General features: G+C 40.0%; 1 protein-coding gene across 1 annotated transcript; it reads left to right on the top strand.

Annotated features, from left to right (window-relative positions):
* The first annotated feature begins 3122 nt into the window (after positions 1-3122).
* LOC121606183 (MARVEL domain-containing protein 2-like) lies at positions 3123-23532 on the top strand. The gene is given in 14 exon segments (XM_041936369.1): positions 3123-6052; positions 6628-6663; positions 6755-6933; positions 8034-8205; positions 8311-8361; positions 9994-10102; positions 13703-13766; positions 14801-15488; positions 16661-16825; positions 20396-20511; positions 21480-21584; positions 21787-21958; positions 22384-22425; positions 22551-23532. Coding segments are annotated over 14 exon segments (3216 nt in total). The 5' UTR covers positions 3123-4834; the 3' UTR covers positions 22650-23532.
* The last annotated feature ends 87 nt before the right edge of the window (positions 23533-23619 follow it).

Genomic DNA, 23619 nt, shown 5'->3' with positions numbered 1-23619 from the left:
TGTCCAGCAACAGCCTTATTTATTTTTGTTGTTACTGATGTAGCCGTTTGAGAACAATGACAAGAAGTCACACAGTTGAATGTGTAGCTTGTTCTGTTTACTTAGAGTGTTTCTTATCGAAACTCTATGGTGTATTAATACTGTATGTACAAATAAACATTTTAACAGTACTTCCTTTGTCCACTAGAACAATAACCATGTTTCTTACACATACAATCCATAACTAACATCACAAGACACTTAGTCAAGCATGTATAACACCGTGTGCTCCTGTAACATCTTTATGTGATTGTGACCATGAACCCTGCTTTGTCAGCAACACCAGATGTGAAAACATGCAGTCACCACATTATCCCCCTCTAACAGACAGCTGAGTATAGCCAGGTACTGTAACGTGAGGGCTCAATATGTGATGGATCACTCTTAAGGAGAGGAAAACTGCAGGCTGGAGACTGATGACTGACTTTCTTAAACAACTTTTTATTTTTCTCCACACTTCATCAGCTTCACAACAACAACAACACTTCCTTGTTCCTAACTCACATGTGACTAAACTAAACAAAGCAAAATTATTGTAAATTGCTGATAAAAATACTGAAACATATAAATGGGTAAATAATTAACTGTATAAATGGAAAACTGAATGCAATATGTAAAAGAAAAGAAACATTGGTTTTGATTGTCGGTCAGAAATGAGAAACTCATTTTGCATCTCAGCATGGGACACTGAATTGTATTTCTTCCATACAGGTGCAGTAGTATTTGATCATAGAAGTTGTTTATATTGCCTCAATCTGTTGTCTGAAGGGAACACTGGATTAAGAGCACTAAAATGGTCTTAAAGGGTTGCACTAAATACAAAAATATACGTGGCTCAGACTGCTTATGGAGGAAATCTGCTTTCAGACATTACAAACAATTAGATTTTGCTGTTCTGTGAAGACTCTATTTAACCTTATATTATAGCTCTTTGTTCCGATTCATTCATTATTGTAACATTGTCTGGGCAGCAACCTATCCTACATACCTGAATAAATTAAGTGTCATACAGAAGAAATATCTCAGATACATATCCCATTCAAATAGATATGCACCCTTGGCACCCCTTTTTAAAAAATATAAAGTACTACCCATTGATAAGGTAAATGTTTATCAAAAATGTGCTTACTCATGCATAAGTTTATATATAGGAAACAAGATCTTCCAGATACCTTTCAGAATTTGTTTATCCCCACCTCACATGTACACACATATCTAACTAGACACAGCAACAACAGTCTACTCTTACCCCATACACGCACTTCAAGACACCAATTTAATATTACTTTTAGATGTCCTAAACTCTGGAGTGAATTAAGCTCACCACTAAGATCTATGTCCTCCCATTCTCCTTTCAAAAAGCATTTTTTGAACTTCCTGTTATCCGCCTGATCCCTGTACTCATCCTTCACTAACAGATTTTAGCAACCCTCCTGATTGTGTGTGGCTTGCTCTTGCTGCGTCTTTCCTGAATTTAACATGTATTTTGTTGTTGTTTCATTTGTATTGTTTTTGTTTGTTTTTTCTTGTTTTGTTTTTTTTTGCTGAGTGTTTAGCCTGCATGTCATGGGATTGATATGGGCAGATGTGGAACTCTGTAAAAGCCTGCCGAGGCTTCGTTCCTACCTTGCACAGTTTTTGTACTAAACTTGTGCTAAACAAATAAATTAAACTAAACTAAACTAAGCTTAACTCTCAAATGCCGTCAGGTCATTCATACTTTATCTGCATGTAAGCACTAATAAATTTAAATTTATCATTTACTGAACTTCCACTATAACAAACACATTTTACCTTCAAAAAACACAGAAACATTTTTTTCATGTCATATGCTTCTCTCTCATTGCATTACACCAAATCAATGAACTGATTATATTACAAATATATTATCTATTAAACTGCTGTAATATAAGAGGGTTCTGGCATGTAGACCTATGGAATAAAAAAAAAAAACACATGTTGAATTCCAAAGTCAAAAATGATTAGAAATGAACACATTGCAGCTTTCATCTTCCTCACTGTGGCTTTGTGCTACCTCTACCAGTGGCTGAGTATACTGGTCCATATGAAACTGTACATCAGATTCACCAATGTGTATAATAGTTTGTAATCATGACTAATTACTGTGAAATGTTTTTTGCATTTGAGATATTGATGTTTAATTAGAAAAATATTCAAATGTAGCATATTGAAAGCTGAATATACCTAATAATCTCCTAATTATGTTTATCATGTGGAATCAAGTTTTTAACTCTACGTATGTGAGTAGAGGAGAGTGTGAGAAACGCATAGAATAAGAGTTGCATTACTGACCGCATGGTGGCGCTATTGGTAGCATGTTTTAATGCTGAGCACATGGCAAAAGGGAATATATGAATTGAAGTATGATTTCTCCAGCATGTATGTTTGAATTAGTCTATTGATGCTTTCATGGCCGCTGTTCATAAACAGTATTCAGTAAAAAGATTCAACGACTCAAAAAGAAAAAAAATATGTCAGCACGCGACAATATGCGGAACGTTTAAGAACTGGAAACTAAAAAGCTAAAAACAACAACAACAACGAAAGACCGGAATTAAATACTACAACGACGATAATACGATGAGAATAAGAATAAGAATAAGAATAAGAATAAGAATGGGCCTAAAAAGAAGAGGATAAGGAGGAAAAAGAAAAATTCTTGCAGCAATCACACTAATAATCAGTGGTTAGATATCATCCTATCCCTAACAACACGCCAAATTAATGAACGAATACTAAAAAAGGATTTGAACCTCCAAGTCAGGTGGAGGCCCTGAACGCATCGTGAGGCTGGTCAGACTGGCCAGGTGAGTTTCACCGCGGCTGGGATCTGGGATCAGTTTTCAACTCCGCTAATTACCAACTTGTAAGCCGGAATTCATTGCGCCTCCTGACCTGAGATCAGTGTGAGAGTGTCGGAGAACAAAGGGAGGGTGACAGGATGTTGCTACCTGTTCCACTGAGCAAAATAGACGGAGAATTACCTGCAGGTAAGTCAGCGTCCAGATATCGACTTCGTTGTGTCTTTTTCGCTTTGAACGGCGGGATTATAGCAGATTATAACACGTAAAACAGAAGACCGACACAGACTGGTGTTGTTTTGCTCCTCAATATTAACTGCAGCGCTTTGTTTCTACTATTTCTTACAATTTTAGCGGTCTGCAATGGAAGCGGCTACACGCAGACCCTGCTGCTGTCTACCGTCATTAGGCTCTTTACAACTTCAAAGCTGCACAACATGGTTGTTTTAAGTGTTAGCCGACATATATCGGTCATCATTAAATTAGACGTTGCTATTAATTAGCTGAGATTTAGCACTTCTAAACCTGTAGGGTTGCTAATATTCTCACTGATTTTGTCCCCATAAAGTAAAGTAATGTCTAATTGTGGCTCACGACCCAATTAAATAGTGATTTTCCCTTCTCAGGTTGTTTCATTTGAACGATTTTGAGGTCTAAAAGGGTAAAATATCCACTATGTAAATAGTAAAACATGTAATTTAATTTTGTGTAACATAAATGTTTTTCTTTCTTTCTTATCCCTTTAATAATCCTGACACTGAATTATTAGTAAATCTCAGATTACCTTTGCGATCAGTGAGTCTCAACCTCTGTACTGAGTGTAATAGTCCAACAAACATTTAGTCTGTTATGAAGTCCTTAAAATAAGTGGAAATCCAATTCTTAGTTATTCCTAGAAATATACTGAAACCACTGGGAGCTATCACAGAAGAGGAATCATCACTTATTTCTATTCAGCTATGTCAGACTCATAAATCCATATCAGTATAAGTCATATAAGTATACTTAATTATTTGATTTTTTTCTTTTTCAAAAGCTATACAGTTAGACTAGACATTGTTTAACAATGATCTTTTGTTATTCAGTCACACTAAGATTAGCTGTTTATGTTGGCGTCAATATAAATCACTGCTGGAACTGATCACATTTACTTCATTTGGGAGATGCTTTCAGTGTTTGCTGTATTAGTGGTATTTCTTAGTGATGCATGCACATTTGAACTGCTCTGTTCCAAGTTGTGCAAATGCAGTTGAAAGTGCATATTGACTGAGAAGTCTGCTAGTATGGTGCATTTATGTAAAATAAAATCCAACACTTGATGCTCGGAGTTGTTTGCTGCCCCTCGCTGACCACCAGAAATAAATTTGGAACCTGCAGGCAATATTAAGATACTGTTCAGGGCTGATTAGGTCGATTAATCAGCCAATAAACAGAAAATTGTAATATATTTATGCAGGTGTCATGATAATTTGGTATAATGCTGACCCGAGGATGATAGTCACATGATGTGAGGTTCACTAAAAGTAAGCATCCTTCAGGATTGAAGAGAGTTCTGTTCTCCTGTGATCATGCAATATGTTGTGGACACGCCAGCACCTCTGATGCTGCGTCACTTGTCTTAAGATAAAACCAAGTTTTCATGGCCCATGGTCATTTATGTTCTGACACCACGAAAGATATCAGGCTGATATTGTTTGGTCTGATATGGAGTATTTACAACCTGTATGGTCATCTGACTGGCTGTGTTTGTTGCCCCTCTGGACTTTGTTGTCGTGATGAAGTCTTGTTCCTAGATCTCAGGACTTATTTTGGCGAGTAAGATGTTATCATAACCGATAGAAATCATGTCCATAGCTAAGTTATTTGAATAAACTGTGAGTATCCTTTGAAGGCACTGTTGGTCCATGTGTTGGCAGTAGACTGTTTTGATCCTCTGCCTTCCTCCCTGTAGCGATCACAGAGTCCAGGTCCCGATGTCTTCAGGAGGAGTTGGTTCTGTCACCAGGTTCGACCGGGTACGGGAGATCCCACACTATGACGAGGTTCCTGTGGGCTCCTTATGGCGGGACCAGGATTTCCCTCTGCCTCCTGCACCCTGTCATGAAACATTGCCGGCCACCAGCTTAGACCCCCTCCCCCCTCCCCCTCTGCCTGACCAGCCAGCTGTTGGGCCAGAATCCTTCTACCCTCCCAGCGACGGTGAGCCAATGGAGGGCGACTGTGATGCCATGGACATTAAGCCGGTGCACCGCTTCATCCCTGACTCTGTCAAGAATTTCTTCCGTGGCAACAGTGGTAACCGTGGCAGCAAGGGTTGGACCATCCCCCCACCTCCACCTGCCCCTGACTCCCCTGCTCCCTCGTCCAGGAAGAGCACCAACGGCCACACCACGACCGGAGTCCCCTGCTCACCTCCCCACTCCACTCCTCCATCTCCGTCCCTTCCTGGCTCCTATCGGGACCCCTATGGCGGCTCTGGGGGCAGTTACACCACTGAGAAGGAACGAGACGGGCTGCTGCTGGGTGCTGAGGCCATAGACTCTGCATCCGCAGTGCCCACCAATCTCTCAGCCCTGACCTACCAGGAGAGGGTGGAGGAGTACCACCAGCGCTATGCCTACATGAAGTCATGGGCTGGCCTGCTGAGGATCCTGGGCTGTGTGGAGCTGCTGCTGGGAGCTGCTGTGTTCGCCTGCGTCTGCGCCTATGTTCATAAGGACAACGAGTGGTTCAATATGTATGGATACTCCCAGCCAGGTGCTGGTGCATACGGATATGGGGGCGGTTACTACACAGGCCCCAAGACCCCTTTTGTCCTGGTGGTGGCTGGTCTTACGTGGATAGTGACCGTTATTCTGGTCGTTCTTGGAATGTCCATGTACTACAGAGCCATCCTTCTGGACTCTACTTGGTGGCCGCTCACAGAGTGCTCCATCAACCTGGTCATGGCGGTGCTCTATTTGGCAGCAGGGATAGTGTATGTGAGAGACACCACTCGCGGGGGGCTGTGCAACATACCGGTCTTCAATAACGGAATAAATGGTGCCTTCTGTCGCACTGAGGCCGGCCAGACAGCAGCCATCGTCTTCCTCTTCATCACCATGGTGCTCTACTTCATCAGTGCAGGAGTGTGTCTGAAGCTGTGGAGGCACGAAGCATCCAGGATGAGGAAGGAGGCGCTGGCAGAGGAGGTCTGATGGAAAAACACACACACACACACACACACACACACACACACACACACCCTTACGTTTCTATACTTGACAGCATGCATTCCTACCCCTGACCCCGACCTTAACCATTACAACTAAACATGTAAGTCCAACCTTACCCTACCTAATGATCTCTCTAATAGAACAATGGCTGCTTCCTGTCTCATCTGCAAGCAGAATGCTTCTGTTCTGTGGGAACACAACTATCAGTCTCACTATGAGAAAACATGCAGGCTTGTGTCACGTCATTACAGACACACATCCTGCTGACACCCTGTCAAATGTCTCTCAGATTCAGACCATAATTAAAGGCACTTTTTTTAATATGGTACATTTCATTACGTGGAAGCTCAGTGTGCTTTACATGAAAGTGCATATAGCCACAATATGTGAGATGTAATATGTAACAAATGTGAAACTTCAGTGTGATAATTTAGTTTAATGACTTGAGTAAAAACACTAAAATAAGCCATTGAGTTGTTTTCAACAGTTTGAACACGGTGAGCACCTAATGAATCACTCCCCATCTCTTCTTCCCATCACGATAAACCTAGATGAAAACTATCGGATCGTCGGTCCCTCTGTCTATAGTAAGTATCACTGATAACTTTTTGAAATGTTCTGTCAGACATTGAATAGCACACAGTGTACATGAACTGAACACATGGCTACCTACTGCAGCTGGGTCCAGCCTCCAGGGCCTCAGAACAGACTCCTCTCCCCACCATCCAGCCAGACATCATGGATGCTACAAACAACTTTGCAGCTGCTTCTCTGATGGCGATGGAGCCAGAGATCCTCCGAGGTCACATACCAGCTGGACACATCCCCAAACCTGTCGTTATAGCCGACTATGTGGCGTGAGTACTACCTTCCTAGTCACATTTTCCGACAATATGTTGCTGCTTTTCAGACACCCTGGACAGGAAGGCTCAGGTTTAGCCTCTCAAATATGTATGCTTCATGTGCATATTAGACAAGCAAATGAATGAATGGTATGAAGGTTCTCAAAATTATTGTTGATTAAAGATTCAGTCCCAGATTGTGTGTAGTTTCCCACAGCGTTACCCAACATTAAAGTCAACAAAGTTTGCTATAAAGTGTGATGATTATTATAGGCTTTCATTTTGTGACAGAAATAAAAATCAACAGTTAAACACTGAACTGAAACTGAAAGATTCAGGGCCAAGTATGTCGAGCCTTTAAGGATTAGTCTCATTATATTCAATATTTTAGTTATAGTCAACAAAGTCCCCATGCAGATCCAGACCATAATGAGTGTGTCCTACAACCAAGTATTGTGATATATCACAGCCTGATATATCCTCTTGCTCTGTGTCATAGATCTCAATTGTTGCACAAAAACTGTTTAAAAAACACCAGGGAAGCACACACACTGTCCCGCTGCCCCAAATACTCACTGGAGCACCAAATTTAGATTAATCCGCCCTTCAAAATAGTCCCCAAACAAATGCACCATTTCCTCCTGTTTGAGTAATGTCTGCTAGACACGATTGTGACCAGCTGCTTAAGGAAATGACTGAGCCTTGAATTAAACTACATATTTGTGACTGAAGATTCTCAGTCTGCCAGCTCATGGTTAGCCAATGACTTGAATATGCCCCCCCCCAAAAAATACACTACAAAGTTTAGTTAAATAGCATTTAAGCATTTTTAGTACCAAATTCCCTGTTTACTGTTCACTACACCTTCAGTGTCTGAGTTTGTAAAATATGTCACAGACATGAAAAATTATGATTTAAAATTATTATGAAATTTCTAATTAAATGAAACATTCTGTTATCGATGGCCAGTATTGAAGGTACCACACGTGTGGCCGGCACACATGAGTGGAGTTCGGCAGTGCGTCCTGGGCTTCAGGCTCTGCTGCTATTCAGCTGTAGTGTGAATGTAGCTATTGGCCCAAGGCAATATGTTGTGTCCTGTCCTGTTCCCACAGGAAGTACCCCAGCATACGCTCAGAGGAGGAGAGGGACCAGTACAAGGCCGTGTTCAACGACCAGTACGCCGAGTACAGGGAGCTACACGCTGAGGTTCAGGCCATGGCCAAGAAGTTTGAAGAGATGGACGAGATGATGAGGAACCTTCCCTCCCGGCCCTCTAGCCAAATGGTACAACCCTGGCTCCACACACACACACACACACACACACACACACACACAGAGATGAATACACACTGTATAAGTATGTCCAGTAACATGCTCATTTTGTTTCAGGAGAAGGAGCGGATAAATAGCATTTTAATGGAATATCAGAGAAAGAAAGCTGTAAGTATATATCTATATATATGCTGTTTCTATTAGCCGTTGATGCCCCTGTGCAACAAAAACATCAACAAATAATTTCCCCTTCTGCATTTCACTTTCCAAGAGCTTGTATTAAAATCACGCTTACATTAGAGGGGTACTCCACTGATTTTTGTATTGCACTTCCATAAATTTGAGGACTTTAATGAAACAGGAGTGGACAAAGGAAGGATCTAAATCAAAGCAACTGAGTATTTCAAGCCTTTGTTTTCCCCATAGACAGTCCAAACAAACTTTATTTTCAATTCATTTTTGCATGCAAAACCTCCATTTAAAAGACCAAATGAATTGCTATGGCACTTAGAGTTTGGGCTTTCTCTCTCTTTTTTCTTTATCAGAGACACTAGAGACCTGCTTTTATTTGGCTTCATTTTACTGTTTTTTTTTAAGATGGGGTTCAAATACAATTATAAATAAATAATTCTTGATTATTTGATTAATTTAGGCATTTGGGATTTTTTTTTTTTTTTTGTATATTAGAGCTGCTAAACTCATAAATATGTGATATGAGGAGTGTGTGAGGAATGACTAAGTAAAAAACAATCCAACACAGAAAATTAAGCTGCCTAAACAATATCCAACAAATCCTTGTGTAAATCTGAATACCGATAAAAATACAGATGTTCTGTACAACTGTCATACAGTCTAACATACCCACAGGCAGGAATTGTCAGGTTTCTAGACAGCAGGGCGTTGTCAGGGCACGAGAAGCAAAGGGATTCATGGAAATCGTGGTCTTAATTTTTCAAAAATTGCAAATTGCCTTTCTACTGACATGAGATGGACAGGAGCAACTGTCTCCATCATTGTTGCATTTGTGTAATTATACTAACATATAACAGTACATTTTCTTAATTGGTAATAAACAGATTTTTTTAGCAAGTCATGATGTTATGTAAGATGTTCGGATGATACAGATACCAGTTTACCAACCAAACAACAGTTGTTAGAGTGAAAGTAGAAGTTTATGAGGTCATTAAGTCCCAGCAACCAGAACCAGGTTACAGTGCTTCAGTGTTGAGTGAAGAAAGGAATTCATGCTGCTGTCATAACCAGTGAGTCACACTGGGAGAATGTACTCTAACTGTGTCATCGACCTGCCGAAACTGTTGAGCAGTAATAGCTTCTTCATTGCTCTTGTGTATAATGAGAAGGGGAAGCAGAACATAACACGGCTGAGAGACTGTGATCATCTACAGGTCTGATGAACAAACGTCCCTCGGTGCATTAGTATGTTGTGGAGTTTGAACTGTGATTGAACCAGATTATAATAATAATTCTTAAATTAAAAAAATATATATTATAATATTTCTTTGACTTTCTACCTCACTAACCTTATTAAATATTCACTAAATGAATAACTTAGAGGAAGAAGTAAATACAGTAAGCTCAAGAAAATGACACTAGACCTTGTTTAAAGGAGCCTAAATGCCCATGATAAAATTTTGATTTTGATATTTCTTATTTTAATTTGGTAATTTGGTGAAATTCCTTGATATTCTCTGACACAGAGACTGTCCTTGATATAAAGGAATTCCATTACTTGGAAAAAAAGCAAAACATTCAATCTATTTGTGTTTTTCTTGACTTCAGGACCCAACATATCTGGAGAAACGGGAGAGGTGTGAGTACCTGAAGAGCAAGCTGTCTCATATCAAGCAGAAGATTCAGGAGTACAACAAAGTCATAGACTGACACGACAGCAACTAAACACTGCAGTTTAACACTGCTATTAACACACCAGGAATTTATATTCAGCCTGCAACTATATCAGAAAACTTGCTGTGCTGCACTGAGAACAGTGTATTGAGACTGAGGTGAGAATTGAGAGTATGTCTCTACCAGGTGGAAAGTGCTCTCGTTGTTCATAAACCCATAATTGCTGATTGTAGATATTCTGCTACCAGATTAGAACAGATAGACATGCCATCAATGCTGTTAGTATAATGAATGATGATAGTGACAGACAGGAAAATCATTGTCAAAGGCAGAAACATCATCAGTGGGTAGAGAGGTGGTAAAAGGCAAAGAAAGACCAAAAATGGGATCTAACAACCTGGACAGAACGCCGACGGCTGGTATCAGTCAGGTGTCACTGAAATAAATGACACTCATTCATTATGTATTATGTATACACACAGCACACCCTGATCCAAACAGAGACTGGAAGCAGAGGCAAACTGCTAGACTAGCGCTGCCAGAAGAGGCCATAGCCCCTCTATTGATGTTGCTATGGACATTTTTACATGTGTCATATGAGCCTTTGGTGTCCTGATGAACTAAACCATAACTAACTCTACAAGAAGTTAAATGATCTTTTTTTATCAGAGTGTGGCAATCAGACGACAATAAGGTACATTTCCTGTAATGTGTGGACGTGTGTGTGAATAGCAGTGTAGCAGACAGGTGTCAGTTGAGGTTCAGGTTAGGGTAGTTGAGCAGTGTGTATTGGTGGTCAGATACTTCTGTGTACACTGTGGAGGGTTAGCCGCTTGCCATAATGCTCACTGTACTCTGCTGTCGTTGGTCCTCTCTTGAACCGTGGGGCACAACGTGAACATTTGCTGAAAGCGCTCCACAGCAGGATGAATGAACTGTCTCTCATGCTGTTACTGAAATCACAGTGTTGAATAGAACAGATGAGTGTTTTTAGATTAGTTTTAATCATGCCTTTTATAAACTCCTATTTCTACACTGATGCATGTGTATGTCATTGTTTTGTATCATAGCTGGTGTGTCCTGCTGCTTTCTGCCAGTGAAGCACCTTTTTATATTCTTGTATTTGCCTTTTTCCACTTTAGCCATGACACTAATGCACTGTGTGAGTGGCGTCTGTCATTTACTGTTAAGACTACTAACCAGTAAAATCAGAACAAAGTTATATGGTCATAATTGATATTTTTACTTGTTTGTTGTAAATTGTTGGTGCATCTCAATGACTATGAATTTGCCATAATAAATGTGTAACATACATTTTTTTCTGATCTATACTAAAGTATATAAGAACGTGGTCTGATCGATGAATGAATTTGTCTCAGGTAGACCTAGTTAACCATTATTATTCTGCTTTCTCGAGGAAATTGTTACAGCAACAATCTTCTCTGGAAAACTGTTTTAAAGTGTTTTGAGTCTTGTATTTAAAAATTGTGGTCCAAATTGAATTTCTCTATTAAAATGTTGAGGCACAATCATTAAAATAATCCTAATAATTACAACCACAGCGCGAGATGCACAGCCAGGGGGCTTCTGAAGAGGTGTGGCTCCCCTCTCCGATCGTTGGTAAGTCCTGTGGGAAATTCTGAACACATCGGCTTGTAAAAATTGAGAAATTTAGGGATGCTGAACATCTTTTCAATCCAGAACGACCTGGAAGAACTGGACTGCATAAAGCTCCATTCATATCTCCACTTCAATGAACAACTCGTAAAATGGCTGCAACGGCTCTGCCGGTATGCAGCTGGGAGGACTGGTTTCTCTGACCTGGGGTGTATTTTTTCAAACTGTTTTCCTGGTGTCAGGTTTTGTAAAGCTGGAGGCAGTTTTCCTGATGATTTCACTGAGCAGGAAGGCTGGCTCAGCATGACGGCCTTTCAGCCTCAGGTTACATTAGAGCAGTACAAAAGCTTTGAATATTTAAAAAACTAAATTTAAAATGTAAATAACCAAGTGAAACTTGTTATATTTTGTCACAGTTAAACTTTTTTTTATTTTGTAAAATGATTCACAATTTAATTCAGTCTTTTAATATATTTTTCAAATTAATAGGCTGAATTTCGTACACTCAAAAATGATTTACTGTCATCTATACAGGAGTTTTTTTTAATTGATTGGAAAACAAAGAGGTGATACTGAGACATTTCCAATGTAATGAATGACATTACTGAGGCACTGATAATGAAACTAAGACATTGGTATATACTGTAAGCTGTTTCATTCATTTAATGAATGACAACACTGAAATTGATCACAGCTCAGAGCCTGCAGATACTCCGCAGTGACACTTCTGACTTTCGCGGGACTGAGGGTGTGGATCCTGGGCAGAGAGTGAATGGTGCGGCCGCCTTGTTGTGATCGCTGTGGGGAGAGGAGACAGGTTGGTCCTGTATGACCTGGGGAAGGAGACCACGTGACGAGCACACACCTGTGGGCGGTTCTCTTCAGCGCTCCCTGAGCGCGCGGTGCAGAGCAGGGAGGATGCGGCCGCGCGCTCGCTGACTGTATTGTTTGTCCTCATCACCTCAGCGTCACTTCAGGATCAGACGGTTTATCACGCAAGGTGGGTCAATTTACACATTTACCGAAATATGAGGGCGGAATGTTATGCCAGACTAACTGACTGTTACTATGTAGATAATTTACACGTCAATTTCTTGAAATTGCTTAAGAAATTGTGACTTCAACAACAGCATTTCACAAGTTTAGTTACGCCATTTTAACATTTTCTCCTGAAATTATCTGATTTGTCGCTGCGTTTGTTTAGCGCTTAGCTAGCTAGCTACATTTGTTGTTTAACGACAGCCTAAAATTAGCCTATTCATTTTAAAGGCTTACTTTTAAATGTGAATATTTTTTTTATTTGTTAGTCTTTTTTCCAGTTGTGTGAAATTACCTCCCTAACTTAAAATGATTTGGAATGAAAATAGCAACTCACATGTTGGCTAGTGAAGTGATGTAAGGTTATTGTCCGCGGGACGGACCAGAATATTTCAGTCAAAGTGCGGCAGTAGCTCTTAGTTCTTAGCTCTTTAGTTTCACTCTGTGAAACCAGCCAGCCCAGCTCGGTTTGATTGGTTTTCTGAAGACAGGCAGCCCCAGTTTGTTTCACCACAAACAAACTTGTCCCAGCAGCAGACTTGTGTCTAGCTGTGGCTCAATGGCTGACCAGCAGCTGACTGATGAAGGTCAATATTTGAAGATTTGTTTTGAATGAAGCAGCTGTCCATCATTTTCTATGGGAAATCTACATGTGATACTCTACTAGTTTACTTCTCACACATAATTGTAGCGCTGTAACATCAGCAAATCATTACCAGATTAACAGAGCACACTGAGAGAGAGCAACTTTAATGTTTTCCTATACTGTCCAGGCAGCCACTGGTTTCCATTCATAACAGTAGGTCTGGGTCTGGAAGTCACTCTACTGTTTTTGTTTTAGGTGGGAGATCTAATGGATAACACAAAGGATGGTTTCTGCTTTATGGAAGATAGCCGATCAATCAATGACACTGATTGTTAACATTATACAAAAGTCACTGTTTATGTCTTTGCTAAATCAATTGTTTGGTTTTTTTAGCAGGCTGAGTTCATTTCAGTATGCCGAGCAACAAACACAGCCCGCCGCCCTACCAGCCTAATGGTAGCAAACAGTAAGTTGACCTACATTTATTCGTCACTACTATGCTGTCATCCTCATGTCTCAGCCACACACTCACAGGTACACACATATACATTTGCATGTTAAACTTTGTAGTAATTTACTTCTCAGTGCACAGACCTCTGTAGCTGTGGAAGGTTTAGCAGCATAAGGAGAAGGAACAGTGTGAAATATTGGGAAATATGCCTCTTTTCTGGCTTAGCCAGACAAAAACATCAAATATCTGTGGGTCTTGAACAGAGATAAGTTGGACAAGGTACATCGACCTGAAATTTGATTGAAATTTGAATTAATTGCAATTCATGAAAGTATTTAGTGATTTTTTTCCCATTTCTAAACCAAACTAGGCAAAACATGCCCTGGACCTGGGCACACAGATGTGAATCAGATATCAGTCCAAAGCCCTGTTTGGACTGTATTCAGTTCTCGATGGGAGGTTGGCTGATTTTAACATTACCTGCACTGGTCAGTGTGTGTTTGGTAACTTTTCACCCCATTAATAATTACAGCTGCAATTACTTACTGTTTCTGGCTAAACTGGCTGTTCCTCCTGTAATTTGAATTTGGTTTGTATTTTAAAGTAGATATCTGAGTTTTTTCCATGTGATGAGCTACATGTCCTTTTTTTTTTAACTAGCTTTGTTTGAGATTTGGCTTTTGTTTGAAAATTGATGAATTTAGTGTCTATGCTAATCTGATCGATGGAAACATGCCACAGTGAATGTTTTATTTTCCACCTGTCCCTGTAATGTTAGCATTGCAGTAGGCATTTCACGAAATGTTGAACTATTCCTTTTTATAAATGATCAAACAAAAGTAGATTACCCCTAAATGACAAATTGTCGTTATCAGCAAAACACATATTGTAAGTTGTCTGAGCTTAATGTGAGCTTTGTTCAGTATCACTGGTTTAGTTTAGTGTGAATGTCGGTCAAACGCAGAGTCAGCCTGGAGGTTACAGATTTCTTCAGTCTGGTCCGTCACAGCACACATTGACCACAGAGCCTCTATCCTCTTCTGTTGCAGCCACAGCAGCAGACACAGGCACAGTGAGCTCATGTCCAATCCAGCCTTTTCCTACTACCCAGGAGAGAAGATGCTTCACTTCTATCGCTGGACTTCGCCACCGGGTGTGATGAAGATATTATGCATCATCATCATCGTCATGTGCGTGGCTGTGTTTGCCTGTGTGGCCTCCACGCTGGCCTGGGACTATGATATGAGCCTCATGGGTCTGGGCGGTGGAGCTGGCTTGTTGCCAGGTTATGGTGGCTCATACGGGGGCTCCTACGGTGGCTCCTATGGTGGCAGTTATGGCGGCTCATATGGAGGCGGCATTAGCAGCGGCGGCTCCTATGGCTACGGAGGGACGCAAATGAATCCCAAAGCTGGCAAAGGCTTCATCATTGCCATTGCTGCCATCACCTTCATAGCTGTGCTCATCATATTTGTTTTGGTTGTTTCGAGGCAAAATGCTGCCCGCTCACCACAGTTCTACCTAGCAACCATCATCATCTGTGCCATCTTGGCATTCCTGATGCTCATCGCCACTATTGTGTACTTGGTAGCGGTGAACCCAACAGCCCAGTCCACAGGGTCTATGTACTACAACCAGGTCCGCCAGCTGTGTGCACAGTACCAGAACCAGAACCAGGCCCAGGGCATCTTCCTCAACCAGTACCTGTACCATTACTGTGTGGTGGAGCCCCAAGAGGTGTGATTCACTTGCTTTTTTGGGAAGCTGGGGTGTTTGGGTCTGTGTGATGTATTTATTTCCTTTATCAACAGGAATCCAGTTATCAATTGAGTCATTTTTGCACACAGATATCAGAGTTAGATTATTGAGTTTATGCATATAGTCAACAGCGATTTTCCACTGACAGCTAAAAAGAACTATGAAAATAAAAGTATTGCCTGAAATTGCCTGCTGAAAACAGTTTAAGGGTAGTGACTACAAAAAAACAGTGTTGTAGTTTTCTGTGTGTATCAATTTTAAAGTTTTATTTTTTCAAATCACAGGCAAAACCAAAAATGAGACACAGGTGATATTATCTCAAGCTGTTGCCTGATTTTTTTTTTTCTAGTTTTGAAAGTAATTTATGAAGACTGGAAATGAGATTAAATTATTAGTTTAGGAGGGTGTTTTGGGCATTTTAACTATTTATCTGAAATAACCATTTCATTCAGTGTAGCCAGTCTTTAGATTTCTACCTGTTGCCTAATGACACAGATAAGTTGAGTGCATTTCCTTTGTAAATGTCAGCGTTACAAACCAAGCTTTTATCAGATATAATTTAGGTCTTTATTTCCAAAAGTAATTCATAAAGCAGCTTTGACCATACCACTGCTTTTGCATGTTTTAGCCCCATTTATTACATATCACTCATGCTTTCACTTTGCCACTGCTAACCATTTAGCAAGGTATTATGCAGTGTTTTACTGTAGATTTTTAATGTCTCACAACATCCAGACAGTTAATGTCAGTATGAAACAAAAATCAACTTAGAGTCTGACTTCTTGGAGAAACTGTAGGTATTTTATGATGTATCAAGGTGATACTTTATTCTGAGCAGCCGGGACATTGTTTCTAGATAGACATGTTGCTGCTGAGTTTTTCAGATGTAATGTTTGATACTTTGACCCCCTTTAGCCAAATTATTCACTTTAGTTGTTTAGTGGTTGTGACAAAAGTGTCATTGTTATTTTGGGGGGACTTTGGTGAAATGACCCTTTCAATAAGTTCTGTAGCTGTTCTGAGCTATCCTGTTTGCTCTGTCGACTCAGAGCCAGTATTGATAAGTCTGAGTCTTGTCTTACCTCCCACCTTATTGTCTATGTTAGTCAATGTAATTTGAGCCCACTGATGTTGTCCTGTTGTTCCTGCAGGCCATCGCTATTGTCCTGGGCTTCCTGGTGTTTGTCGCCCTCATCATCCTGCTGGTGTTTGCGGTCAAGACTCGCTCCAAGATCAGGCGCTGGGGCCGGGACCGCATTCTGTGGGAGGAAGTAAAGGTCATCAGTGATGCTCCACACAACAGTGTCGGGGAGTGGGTGAGTGTGTGTTTGTTACCTTTTTTCCTCAAAAAATGGTTATTTAGAAATATTTTACTTTAAGGAACCAAGCACAGAGTCTACCTTACTCTGTTGTGGCAGTCTTAAAGAAAATACAGATACAACATGAAGTATTAGTTATGACATATGAGAAAAGGTGTGTGTGTGTGTGTGTGTGTGTGTGTGTGTGTGTGTGTGTGTGTGTGTGTGTGTGTGTGTGTGTGTGTGTGTGTGTGTGTGTGTGTGTGTGTGTGTGTATGTGGTTTCATTTGCAGTTTCTGGGTGTGGCCTGTTAAGCCACTCTCGGTTGCAGTATGATGCGCTGTGCTGTCAGGATGTGTTCTAAAAATAAAAAAACTTACACAACTACTATTAGGACGTACAGCATTGAAACAACACAACACAAATCCTCAGGAGTGAGTGAGCAAAAGAACATTTATAGAAATCTATACGTTCTTACATGATATGGTTTACATTCTGAGGACAATGGAACAAATGAAACTGTTGATCTGAAAACTACTTCCATACCAGCATGGGTTTTGTTGCAGGTGAACTTTCCCAGCAATGCATTCAGAGCTGACATTTCACCAGTTGTGCTGGCTGAGAAACATTGACAGGCTTCCTGTTGATGGCAGTGATGGTATCAGTAGTATTCAGGCATGCAGGGAGAAGTAGAGGAACCGGTTGGTCCTGGTGAACACCACATACAAGCAGAATGTTTAGACTTTAGCAACCTGTTCTCTCCATATGATAAACTAGGGCAAGTATGAGAGGAGCCTCAGGAAAACCTGACCGAAACCGCAGGCAAGCAGACTTTTCTAGGATAAAAATGGGTAATGAAAATGGAAATCTTTAATATTAGAACAATAAAAAAATATCAAGAAAAAAAAGTTTCTGAATCTATTAATTAATAATTAATATTTGATAACGTTGAGGGACTTGGGAGAGGCACTTAAAAATAGTATTGGTGAAAATTGAAGCAACTGAAGTTGGGATATCCTGACATTAAGTCTTTAGTATGGCTCAAGCTCCAAAAACACTGGATCCTACAATTCCCATAATGCAACTAGAATTAGACCATCTTTGTCAGACACTCCACCAGTTGGTAACACAGGCTTTCTTTTATAAAACTGCTGTTTCTGAGCCCATGGCATCATCAGGGTTGTTTTCTCAGACTCGACAAAGCTCCTCCAGAGCCACAGGAGACATTATACAACCCACAGGCTACCCCCTTCACTATTAAACTGATCTTTATTTGTGAAATTGATTTGCCCACAACAGCTTTCAACGCGATCGAGAAGGCAAAAGGCTTCTAGGAAGCCGTAAGCTTTTAACATTTAAATCAGTCAAAACCGAAACCCTTCCAGCACAGCTGTCTACTTCCCTCCCACACCTGATCAGTCAAAGAGTCATTCCACTGCGTCACTGCTCAGCCTTACTGTCCACTCCTGTTTCACCAGGCACCGCCTCCTGGCCACGACTTTCGCTTCGTAGATGCTGATCTTGGTGGAATTCAAGGAATAGTATGTCCCACAGTGGCAGGAACATTAATTTTAATAATCTTATCTATGTTGCCCCGAAATCTCCCCTGCTGCTGTGAATTCTGCATTGTTTAATCTAAATGTACCATACAACCTCAAATCCAGGAAAGATTTGGGATTCCTACATTTTAAGATCAGAAGTTTGCTCCAGCATCAGAAATTAGATCATGTTATAAGATAAAACTTTATTAATCCCCAGCCAGGGAAATTTGGGTGTTACAAGCAGCAGGTGGGAATAGTAGTAGGAAAAATAACAACAGAGTAGAAAATACAGAATACAGAGTACAAAATAAAAGTTGAGTAAATATATGTACATTTTATACAAGGAACTATAAAAAATATTTTAAAAATTTGAACAAGCCTGAAATTATCTCCATCATAGTGATATTCACCTTCTCATCCTCTCAGTTATGAACAAGCATTCACCCTTTACAAAGCACAGGGTAAAAGGTAGATGAAACCCCCGCACTACCAAAAATCTGTCCGACTTGGTTATGGAAAGGAATAAAGCTTGGTCCCTTGCTAGACACTCTGGGAATAATTCTGGACTGCTTTCATACAACTCAGAAACAGATGCACGGCCATAGTGAGGAAAGCCAAATCAGAGTGTTTTCTTTCTTTTCTAGATTTATCTTTTTTGAAAGGTTATAAATTCTCATAAAAATAACCATTACTCAATTCCTACTCAGATCAAGGTGAATGACTGTTTGCCTGCCTATAAAGAGATTAGTTTGGCTTTTAATAATAATAAAAACATTGTGCAGCAACTGGTCACCTTTTTGAAAATGCCTGTCCATCTCCAGGAAATGTGTTGGAGAGGACAGTCTGGATCCCTTTTTTCTTAGCCTCTCGGCCCAAATGGTCTCAGAGCTAATAACTCATTTATAACTCTTTCAGTTTCCTTCATTTGTAGTAAGGGTATGTCATACCCCAACAAAAGCGAGGTGAAAAGAACATCTTAACAACTGTAGACCAGTTTACAAATTGCCTTGCCTGGCCATGCTCCAGGACTCTGTGGTAAACGTTCAGTATTTCTGTGCAGAGCCTCCATTTGAGCCCATTTCTGTCTGATTTTAGAGCGGCACACAGTACTGTTACTGCTGTTATCAGTCCATTTCAGGTCCAGTCTTTTCACTATTCATATCAACAACAGTATTTAATCTTTGACAAACTGTCATGCCCATCTGTACGCAGATGACACAGTGCTGTATTATGTTACTGATTCTGTACATCTAGCATCAAACATTTATAGCATCCGTTTAACATTCTGCAAGATGCTCTTGAAGACCTAAACACTGATAAAACAAAGAGCATGCTTTTTCCTGGGCCAGAGCTGTAGACTCTACTGATCTTAATATTTCCACTACAAACAGATTTATGATTGGGAGGGTCACAGACTAGAAATATTTCGGCATCTGGACTGATGAAAACTTGAACATGGATAATCTTGTGTACTGACTCAGGCAAAGAGTTTCCCATATTTCCCACGTTTTGTTGGAGACCGATTTTTGAATTTAGTCCAAGACTGTTTTCATGCCAGTCTTGGACTAAGGGGATGTGGTTTATGGACATGCATCTTCTTCAGCTCTTCTGGGCTCTTCTTACCACTCTGCCTTGAGATTTATGACCAGAGATGTTTGTGGTACACATCATTGTATTTTATATGATAACGTTGGGTGGTCTTCTCTCCAAGAGAGATGTGATACTCACTGATGTCTTTTTCTATTTAGGAAATTTACAATTTTAGCCATTTTAGAAAACTGACCTTAAACCACCTCACCACTACTTGTGATTTTTTGTTTTTACATAACTGTGTTTTATTTTACACAATTATCTGAATTCATGCATGAACTTATCTATCTTAATTGCATTTGTTAGTTTAGTTCAGTTTTTTTTTTTTACATAATTTTACTGTGTTGTCACTTAACAATATTCTATTTCACATCTCAATTATCCTAATTTTCCAAAACTGAACTTCAGACTTTATATCTAGTAACATTTTCCTGTCAAACTCATGTCTCTGCTCCAGGTGAATAATGTTTCTGGTGAACCAGAGGTACTTGTGAGTGACCATAATGACAGAGTTGGGGGGTCCAGAGACTATCTGGACCAGCTGGACCATACCAAGCCTCTTTACCTGCCAGGGTAAGCAATGCATCATAAAGTACACCTCACAAGGGCCTTTTGTTGTTGTAAGACGTCTCGCAGTTTGAACTGAGGCCGATGGGTTTACTGTTGGTCTTTGTCAGCTCAATCTTCTGGCACTGATCTGAACTTTGTCTTCGGTAGGCTAGCTTGAACTGATGTGAAGAGACAATGCCCACTGATCAGTAGAAAAAATTAAAATCTGTCAGAGTAAAGCAAGAAGTTCATGTTTTACATGTGAATATAAATAACAGAACACCCTCAAATGAAAGAGTCAGTACTCTAACCGCATAGTCATTATTTAATTTGATGTACAGGATACTTCAGTACAGAGCTATTACAATAAAGACACAAAAAATACTTCTACACTGTGCTGATGGTTTGAGCTTAAAAAACTGGCCTTGTATATTGTCTGACAGAACAGTGTACAAAGTATCCACATATAAGAAAAAACAAGACTGGTCTATAGAGACATTAGCAGCCCCATGAGGCTCTAATAACTCATTACATTCCAAAAAAACAATCTGCAAGAGAGAGGGAAAATGGTACAGTTCACCTTCAGGTTTTTAGTTATTCAGAACTTGAAGTACTGCTGTACTTCTACTGTATTTGCTTGAACCCACACTATGGCTATCTTTAGGTGTCTGTATTTTTTTAAGAAAGAAAGAAAGTTGTAGCACAGTATTTTCAACAATGCTCAACCTTCAGTGAGCTAGCTTTGTAATGCACCACTGCTTTGGACTCCTTCCCAAGAACCAGGTTACAGAGTAGTCTGGGCCTAAATTGACTTTGGTGTGGAGAAATCCCCTTTAAAATTAAGTCTAAACTTAATTTTTAGTCAATCTATTTCAGTGTCTGGCTCTGTAGGCGGACAACAGAGAGTCCAGGAGTGGATCTATGATAGCATTGGAAGAAAGGTGCTCAAGAGGGCTGCTACAAACTTTCTAAATCAGTAATTGTGTTTGCAGAGACTCAGACATCAGCAGCTCTGTGGCAGGTCTGAAGCCCAGGCTGAAGGACTACGACACTGGTATGGAGTCTGGAGATGACCTGGAGGAGGAGGACTTCAGCATGTGAGTGGACGTGAAAAGATCTGATAGCCAATGATAATAGGGATAATGAGAGAGATATAAAGCTGCTTATCTAGAAATGACTGACTTTAATTTGTATTTATTTAAATCCATGTTGCGTGTGCACTGGCAGATGTGTCTAACACAGGGTATTACTATCAATGTCTAGTTGCCCAAGTTAATTTCATTCTGCTGTCCTCTGCAGCATGTTTCCTTCAATTGTGGATGAGCAAGAGCGTCTAAACTACAAACGGGAATTTGACCGGGATCACCAGGAGTACAAGAGCCTGCAGGCTGAGCTGGACAGCATAAACCAGGACCTAGCTGACCTGGACAGAGAGTTGGACCGACACCCTGAGGGCAGTCCACAGTTCCTGGTGAGTGTGGCAGTGCCAGTTTGTGTTTTGTCTCTTTGAGGAGAGGATGACCCATCTTCAAAGAGCTAAAATATGTGGTTATGACTACAAATAGAATAAAGATAAAGATGAGAACATGGACAGGAAAATGCTGTTGGATAAAGTTATGGTGAACATTACATTTACTTTAGGACAGAGTTTGCCCTAATGCTACCAAAAATACAATAACAGTCGACTAAAAGTGTCAGAAAAGTATGTCTTGCTCTTTTCACATACCTCTCACTGTGGGGGCAACCAGAAAATTTAGACCAAAAAATGGGGTCATCGGGGCCAGAAAGGCTGAGAAACCTTGATTTAGCGTACAATAAATTTGTGTGTGAATCTGGGATGCTGCTTTCTTCTGAGTGGTCACTTCAGGTCATTGACCACTACCTTTCTGATCTTAGGATGCCATGGATGAATACACCAAACTGAAGAATCTCAAGAAGGTGAGGCATATGCAGTGAATTCCAGCAGTGTGGTTCTTTACACAAATACAATGTGAATAACACAACTGAAATAGTTATTTTGTGATTAAAATGTAATTGTTTGAATTATTTTCTGTCCTCTGCAGTCTCCAAACTACGAGATTAAGAAGAAAAGGTGCAAATTTCTCAGGTCCAAACTGTCGCACATCAAGAAGAAGATCAGCGAATATGACCGCCGACCTTAAACCTTCACCTTTGACCCCCTCATGCTGGGAAAGAGACAAATCTGAAATTTCCCACCCCACTGTGTTTGAGTTCATCTCAGACATATGTGAGCCTATATAGTGAGCCTGTTGCCTTTATGTTACATCTGTATCAAGCCAATCAACTAAGATGTTTTCCAGAAGAGAGGGGATGAAGGAAGTGGAGTCTTTTTTACTATTATCTGTGATCAATTCTTCAGCCTCTGTGAGTTTCATGAAGAACTATTTAGATGTATAAAATGTATTTTATTAATTTCTCTCCCGAAGTTAGAAAGTGAGAGATACAAGACGTTTTTGTTTCACTACTTGTGACTTTTGTCAAGCAGTTCATGTGCTTCTTTTATAAGCTTTTTTTAAAAACATATTTTGTGTCCAGTGAAGATGCATGAATTTGCTTGGCATCATTAAGCCACTGACCACTCCTTGTAAATAATGTTAATTTTTAGTTTGTAGAAATCATTTAACATTTTCTGTCATTTTTGTGCCGTTTGGTGTAAATGATATAACATCTCTGTCCTTTTTTAAAGTTCTCATTGTAGACCTTTCTTTTGGTTGATAGAAGGAAGAGTGCAGGTGTAACTAATTGATTAATGATGCCTCTGTTACCTTGTGTCATAGCATTTGTCTTCTACTGTAATCTGCAATAAATTTCATTTCTTTCCACTTTTTTGAAAGCAAATGAAATTTTTTTTGTCAATATGTTTTTATTCTGTAGATTTTCCATTGATTGAAAAATTGCCTGCTGTTTCTCTGAACTGACTTATGCAACGTATATGTTTTGGTGTGCAATCACAAAGTTAGATCCATTTGTATACGTCTTGGGGAAACATGACTGTGAGCTTTCAATAAAAAAAAATATTGGTTATTAATGAGCTCGTTGTGTTTGAAATAACATCTTAACATGGGTTCCTGTAATACGTCAAAATAAAACCCGTCAGAGCACTTGTGCTGT

Source organism: Chelmon rostratus, chromosome 5 (genome assembly GCF_017976325.1).
Source record: "Chelmon rostratus isolate fCheRos1 chromosome 5, fCheRos1.pri, whole genome shotgun sequence".
NCBI classification, from domain to species: domain Eukaryota; kingdom Metazoa; phylum Chordata; class Actinopteri; order Chaetodontiformes; family Chaetodontidae; genus Chelmon; species Chelmon rostratus.
The sequence above is the reverse complement of the archived record's forward strand: the minus strand, read 5'-3'. Positions and strand labels throughout refer to the sequence as shown.